The 8,435-nt window shown below is 27.2% G+C and overlaps 1 protein-coding gene across 1 annotated transcript; it reads left to right on the forward strand.

The window, feature by feature from the left end:
- The first annotated feature begins 6,956 nt into the window (after window positions 1-6,956).
- LOC115718664 (germin-like protein subfamily 1 member 17) lies at window positions 6,957-8,066 on the forward strand. Its single transcript, XM_030647487.2, has 2 exons — window positions 6,957-7,169; window positions 7,273-8,066. The coding sequence occupies exons 1-2, from the start codon at window positions 7,046-7,048 to the stop codon at window positions 7,827-7,829; spliced, it is 681 nt and encodes a 226-aa protein (XP_030503347.2). The 5' UTR covers window positions 6,957-7,045; the 3' UTR covers window positions 7,830-8,066.
- The last annotated feature ends 369 nt before the right edge of the window (window positions 8,067-8,435 follow it).

Here is an 8,435-nt window from a genome sequence, read left to right on the forward strand (position 1 = left end):
AGTAAGCAAAGGATGATCTCCTTCGAGCTTGACCAAACGAAAATAAATGGTGGAGATCTCATTTCACATAAGCTGAAATATCATTTATACGGGGTCAAGTATTTTAAGGATAAAATACATAGTAGGGTGTTACGGTAATTTAATCCCTTTACTGTGTAGATCATTCATATAGAGGATCATTGATCACATTAGGATTATAACAATGGATAACTAATGATGTGTCTATATGGTGGAACATATAGAGCATTCTATATACTGAGAGTGCAATTCTAAGTTCTATGCGTGGATTCAACGAAGAATTAATAAGTTAGTGAATTTTAGTGCTAAATTCTTGATCTACTTATTGGAAGCTCGGTTATATAGACCCATGGTCCCCCCACTAGTTGAGATAATATTGCTTGTAAGACTCATGTAATTGGTTTTGATTGATCAATTATAATTCTCAAATTAGACTATGTCTATTTATGAATTTTTCACTAAGTAAGGGCGAAATTGTAAAGAAAGAGTTTATAGGGGCATATTTGTTAATTATGATACTTTGTATGGTTCAATTAATAAATATGATAAATGACAATATTATTTAATAATTATTTATAGTTATTAAATAGTTAGAATTGGCATTTAAACGGTTGAATTTGAAAATTGGCGTTTTTGAGAAAATCAGGTGCAGAAAAGGTAAAACTGCAAAATTGCAAAAAGTGAGGCCCAAATCCACTAGTATAGGGCCTGCCACTTTTGTAGGAAATTTAAACTGATATTTTCATTATTTTAATGCCAAATAATTCAAACCTAACCCTAGTGGAATGCTATAAATAGATAGTGAAGGCTTCAGGAAAATTACACTTAAAATTTTCTATTTTTCCTTCAGAGAAAAACCTGAGCCTTTCTCTCTCCCTATCTTTAGCTGCCACTTCTTCTTTCTCTTCCCTCTTGAATTTCGAAATCCTTAGTGTATGAGTAGTGCCCACACACAGCAAGTGATACCTCAATCATAGTGAGGAAGATCGTGAAGAAAGACTTTCAGCAAGAAGGAGTTTCAGCATCAAAGATTCAGAGAAAGAGATCCAGGTTCAGATATTGATAATGCTCTGCTACAGAAAGGAATCAAGGGCTAGATATCTGAACGGAAGGAGTCATTATATTCCGTTGCACCCAATGTAAGGTTTCCTAAACTTTATATGTGTTTATTTCATCGTTTTAGAAAGTTCATATTTAGGGTGTTAATCAACATACTTGTGAGTAGATCTAAGATCCTGGTAAAATAAATTTCCAACATTAACCCCGTATAAATGATATTTCAGCTTATGTGAAATGAGTACTCCACCATTTATTTTCATTTGCTCAAGCTCGAAGGAGATCATCCTTTACTTACTATTCGCCAGATAGAAGCTATAGATTCCATGTTTATGATAGCGCTCTCACTCAATTGCACTACCGTGTTCCCAAAATGTACGTATCACCGTGACCTAAAAGTAGGCTTAACTAACAAATCAAAGAACACGAATAGCCTCCTGACATTGAGCCTAATCACAACAGGATTAAGATCATTTGATCTAGGATCAACTAGGCGATATTGACTTGAATAGATATTACGGTAAGTTTAATAAATCTAAGTCAAAGTTCAATATCGGTCCTTTCCGATGCATACTCCATGCATCCAACCTGAGCTTTACTTTAACCAATGCTCTAGAAAGAACATAGCACTTCTCCAAATGCAAGTAAACTCTGTTGTAGATTATCATATTAGTAAAACCCTATGTCTGATAAATCTAGGAAACTTTATTCACATAGTCATGTTTACTTTCCAATGTGTTGATGGCACAATAAACATGATCAAGTATGTGAAAAGGGTTTCAGATGAATTTATACATTATGTACATATAATCATGAAATAAATCATGTGAACCATGCAACATTAAATGTTATTTCTGATCTATATTAATAAGTAAATCTGATTATATTGAAATGAGTTTTATTTAGGGCATAAAACCCAACAAGTATTTGGAAGATCCATTTGGTTAACTTTAACGAACATGTCAAAGAACACAAATAATACAGTTAAGCCAGAATCTAACCATCTCAAGATTTAGATCGATTGATCTATTTTTTTTTTTAAAAAAAAAGTGGGATAAAAAGTACTCTTTTATCCTATTTTTGTCAAAGATTTTTTATCCAACTGTCATATATTCTGACTTTTCTTTTAGCAAAAATCGGGATAAAAGATCTTAAAAACTGGGATTAATGACTTTTCTTTGTTGTAGTATTTAGTCTTATCTGTGTGACATAGTTTTGTATTGTTTTGTTGTTGTTCTTCTTTATTTTTCAATGGCTCGCCATTCGATCGTTGTTAGTGGTTGAAAATAACTAGTTCTCTGCGACTAATATTAGGGTTGTTAGTAGTGCAGTTACATACCTTACACAATATTTGAGTGCTAAAGCTACAAGTTTGAATGAACCTGCAGCTGTGACAGTTTCTACTGTTGTGTCTTCTAAGAGGTGGATTAAACAGAATATAAGTGTTCTTAAGGTTAATTGTGATGCTGCAATATTTTTTATTTGATTTTGTTTTAGTTTTTTTGTCAAACGATCTGAGAATTAGGCAAATATTATTTGACTTATTTTTCTAATTCTAATCCTAGTCGTGTCTCCAACGGGGAGATGTCCTAATTCGATTGCAGGCTATTATTTTAATTGATTGTCAATAATAAAATTCTATTATTTATTAAAAAAATAATATTATACGAATTTTCTTCATGTGGAAAAATGTAATACAAACTAAGTTAATGGTGCGTTTGGTAATACTTTTGTATTCAGTTTTTTTTGTTTTTTTTTTTAATTAGAAAAGTCAATATATATTCCAAAAACAAGTTTTATAAAATTATTTTTACTTTTTAATTTTTTAATTGAGAACTAAAACTTTCACACATAAAAATTTACTTTTCAAAATGTTTTTAAACCATTTTTTTTTCTTAATTAATATTTTGGACTCCAACTCTAATCTGGACCTTGAGACCCTCACATGGACCTCGACGTCCTACCCAAGCCCGAACTTGGAACCCAGACCCCAACCCCAACCCTGACCTAGAGCCCGGAGCCTAGACCTAGACTTGGTCCCCAACCCTAGCCTTGGACTCGGACCCCGCACTCGCACCTAGAATCGCACTTGGACCTTGGCCCCGACCCCGACCCCAAACCCAACCCGACCCTAGCCCCGCCCCAAGACCTGGACTTCCCCTCGAACCTTAGACACAGACCCCAACTCCAGATACAGCTGCAAACTCGGACTAGACTCGGACCCACTTAAATAAAATCAACTAATAAATATTAATATAAAATTTACAGAACACACATTTGTTTTCTATAATTATAGAATATATTTTTATTTTTAATAAACCAAAAAGTTACCGAATGCCACTTAAGTTTACCATTGTTTTTTTTCTTTTTTAATGAATTAAATTTCAATAGACACTAACCTTAAGTTGTGTCAGCAACAATATTAATATAATAAAAATAATTAATTAACAAATATATAAAAAAATTAAAATTGTTTTTAAAAGGAATAAATAATTAATATTTGAATATGTTTAGTCTTATTTGGAATTTAATTATGTTTCAGAGATTAAGTACTTGACAAGATAGTCAGCGAATGGTTCATACCCTTAGACCATCTCAAATGTAATTTGTAAAAAAATAATTAATGTTATATTTAGTCCAAATTTTTTAATTATAGGCTCTAATTAGTGTAGTAAAAAAAATTAATTGTTATAAAAAGTTGTAAAAAGTCCATGAATTTTTATTGAAAGTTTATCAAAGTAATATTAAATATATAAATAAAAGACTAAAAAATTAATGAGTTCGAAAAAAAAGTAAATAAAATATAATATTTAATAAGGTGTATAATTTAGTCCAAGCTCTATTTTTTTGTCAAATTTAACATAATTTTTTATATATACTAAATTTAAATCATATTATACACTATTATTGAAATTCATTTTTATGAACACATGCTAACAAATGCATATACATCGTATTTATTACAGTTTATTGAAAATGCTTTAAAAGGCCAGTAAGGTTTTATTTGAAAAAAATACCAAACCATAAATTAATTTTGTGAAAATTACATGAAATATGGGATTTCATAACAAAGTTAGAAAAATATGGCATTTTTAGGTTTGCCACTTTTCTATGGTATTTTTTCACATTTAAGTTTTTTATGGTATTTGATATGCCATATTTTTATAAACTTATTATCCAATCCCATATTTTATGTTTTTGTTTTTAGCTTAATTAGTTTTATTTATTTTTTTAATTTATTTTACACTTACATTTTAGGGTATCTTTTTATTTGAAAAATTTACACCAAATACTACATTTTTTTTTTCAAACATTACATTTTTAATTTGACAAGAACATTTTACTTTTATACTTTTATTAATTTTTTTTTTCTTTTTTACTTATTGAAACTTTAAAAAGTTTTTTTTTTTTTGTCTTTTTTATATATTTTTTAGTCAATTTTGGCTCTCTTTTTTCTTTTCAACTTTTAAGTCAGTTGCTACTTTTTTTTTTCTTTCTTTCGCTTATCTCTCTCTATTTTTTTTTCTAATTTCTCTTTGTGTCTCTCTTTTTTTTTTCAATTTTTTTCTCAACCTAATTTTTTTCTCTTAATATATATAATAAGTGTACATTTTTATATTTCATTTTTTTTTTACAAAAATTAAACTTGTTTTTTTATTTAAACTACTATTCGTTTTTTTTTTGTTAAAAACTAATTATTCCATTAAAAACAGCAGAAAAAAAAAACCAGTTTCATCAATATCATCCTGAAAAAAAAAACAATATAAAAAATCATAATCTAAAAAGAATCCAAACTTTAAAAACTAGTTTCATCAACATTGAAAGAAACTAATAATTTCATTTAAAGAATACAAAAATTAGTTTCATCAACAAGATAATGAAAAAAATTACAATCTAAAGACGATAATAACTTTAAAAACCAGTTTCATCAATATTAAAATAAACGAATTATTTCATTAAAAGAGACAAAAAAAAAAAAATAGTTTCAACAATAACATAATAAAAAATACACAATGCCTAATAACTAAACTTTTACAAATTAACGATACTAAATTTAAAAACCAGTTTCGAACATATAAAATTTATATCAATACCTAATAATCAAACTTCTAACTTCATTCTTTATTTTGGCATTTAATTTTTTATTTGCTTGCTAAAAAATTAGAGTTAATTTAAACATACAATATGCAGCAAATATAACAAAGAGAATCACAAATTAAAATCAAAGAGAAAAAAAAGAAACAAAGAAAATTAAAGAGACAAAAGTGCAATAAAAACCATAAAAGAATAACAAAAAAAAAACAGTGGAATGTGAGAAACCAGTTAGTAAAACAACTAAAATAAAAACAAACAAATAAAAACCAGTTTCTTGAGATAAATTAATAAAAAATTGAATAAAACTCAATTATGAACAACAATAAAAAAAATTAATTACTTAAAAAAACCAGTTATGAAAATAATAAAATAATATGTATGTCAGAAACTGATTAATTAAAATAAAATAAAAATTGTTGTTCAAATATCATACAATAATAAAACTGGTTTTATACAAACGAAAAAATATATAATAATATCATAAAAATTGAGCAACCCCATTACAGAATAGTTAAAACATGTGAAACCAGTTTCGACATGTGAAACCAGTTTTGACGTTATAAAAAATCATAACAAAATACAAATGTTAATAATAAAGTTAATTGAAACCAGTTTCATCAGACAATCAAATAAAAACATACACACACACAAATATACAAAAAAAAAAATACTAATCACAAATATAATCAAAACAACACATAATGCCTACCAATAATTTAATAACAAAATATAAGTGTAAGTTTCCAACCTAGAAACAAAATAATAAAAAAGTAACTTGAAAAAAAATTCTAATAACATAATGAAACTATTTTTTTTATTCTTTTAATGAAATTAATAGTTTCTTTCAATGTTGATGAAACTGATTTTTAAAGTTTATATTATCTTTAGATTATAATTTTTTATATTGTTTTTTCTTCAGGATGATGTTGATGAAACTGGTTTTTTTTTTTTTTTTTTTTTGTTGCTTTTAATGAAATAATTAGTTTTTAACAAAAAAACAAAGAAAAAAAATAGTAGTTTAAATAAAAAAAAAAACAAGTTTAATTTCTGTAAAAAAAAAATAATATCTATAGTTGAGATCATTTTTTATTTATTTTAGTATTTTATTTTTTAAAAAAAGAAAAAATAAATAAAAAGAAACACAAATTTTAAGTTTTTTATGACATTACTCAAGACTTTTTCCCATATTTGTAAGTTTTTTAAAAAAATGTCATATTTAGTGTAATTAAGTTTTTATGCCATATATATCAAAACTTATCTTTATCTTCCCATATTTTTTTGTAAATAGCCCATTAATTTTCTAATTAAACGTACAAGCCCCTCACATGATTCTAAATATTTTTTCTCTAAATTGCCTTTACCTATAATCTTATTTTATATATTTATTTATTTATAATTTTTTTCAAACCCACTTGAGTAAACACAGAAAGATAAACCTCAATAGGGATAAACCTACAATCTTATTTAATCTCAAGGATATATTTATAGAAAACATTAAATTAACGGCGTAGTAGTAATTACTATAATATATAAGAATCGACCATTTCAAATTTGAAAGGGTCTCTATTGAGGAAAATAATTACATCTGCTAGAGTTGTTAAATTATGGACTATATCCTTATTACTTAATATATTAAATTAACAACTACATAGTCATTGTATTAAATTTACTAAGTCATCTTTTGTATAATTTTTTAAATGATGAAGAGATAATCAAGTCTCCGCTTATTCTCTTGTAGTTGTAAGATAGATTGCCTCAAATTCTTCTATAAATAGATGTGTTACCAGTGCAAGAAAAATCACCCTCAATCAACAGCAAACATAGCATAAAAATTAAGTGATTTATAGTCCTCAAAGTTCATACACATATTTCAATCATGAAAAGTGTTCCTTTTCTTCTCACACTCACTGCCTTGGCCTTGGCAAGCTTCATAGCCTCTGCCTCTGACCCAAGCCCTCTCCAAGATTTTTGTGTGGCAGTAGATGAACCCCACAAAGCATGTGCGTACACATAAACTTTCTATAACATTTTTCTATAACATAAATATGTGATTCAATATACTAATTAACAATTTTTCTTTCCTTTTTCCTTTATGTCAAGCAGTGTTTGTGAATGGCAAATTTTGCAAGGATCCCAAGCTTGCTAAGGCTGAAGATTTTTTCTTCTCTGGGCTCAACGTTCCAAGAGACACAAATAACCCAGTTGGATCTAATGTGACACAAGTGAATGTGGACTTAATTCCAGGATTGAACACTCTCGGAATAACATTGGCTCGCATTGATTATGCACCATATGGTCAAAATCCACCTCACACTCATCCTCGTGGCTCTGAAATCCTAGTAGTAGCTAAGGGAACTCTGTATGTGGGATTTGTATCATCAAACCAAGACGGAAACCGATTGTTTACAAAGGTTTTGAAAGAGGGAGATGTGTTTGTGTTCCCAATAGGTATGATTCACTTTCAGTTCAATCCAAGACACGTTCCAGCAGTTGCATTTGCAGGTCTAAGCAGCCAAAATGCAGGAACAATAACCATTGCAAACTCAGTGTTTGGGTCAGATCCCGCCATTAATCCTGATGTGCTTGCCAAGGCTTTTCAAGTTGATAAGAACGTGATTGACAAGCTCCAGAAGCAGTTTTGGTTTGGCAATGACAACTAAACAAAATATACTAAAAAAGAAGATTGAATCCACAAATGAATAAATCATTATATTTACTATTTTTTTTTCTCATGTATTAATAATAAATAGTATACGCTATTTTATCTGTATTGCTTCAATTTATTTGGAAAACCGCCATTAAATCTAATTTATCTATTTATTTTACTACATTAATAAAATCATGTATTGTTAATAACATTTTTATTATGATCATTTGACTCAATTTTTGTATTTATATATGCTCTTATACATTTCATTTAAATTAGTTTAAAATATATATGTTACATATAATTAATTTTGTTATTGAAAGTTTATATATAAATACACTACTAAATAAATTACAAGTTAAATAATGTTAAATTATTATAAGAATAATTGAATAAATCAGAGTAATAGTGACGAAATAGTATATAAGAAAAAGTAATATTTATTGTAGTTGGTTTATATTAGTTCAAAATCTATAAAATTATTTTAATTTTATTATTGAAAAAATATATATAAAAAAAATCATTTAAAACATAAAGAAAAAATTAAGTAAAATATTTTATATAAATATAGGGGTTTTTCATAAGCATACAATAATTTATTTATATGTTTTATGAATAA

The sequence above is a fragment of the Cannabis sativa genome, chromosome 2, assembly GCF_029168945.1.
Source record: "Cannabis sativa cultivar Pink pepper isolate KNU-18-1 chromosome 2, ASM2916894v1, whole genome shotgun sequence".
NCBI classification, from domain to species: domain Eukaryota; kingdom Viridiplantae; phylum Streptophyta; class Magnoliopsida; order Rosales; family Cannabaceae; genus Cannabis; species Cannabis sativa.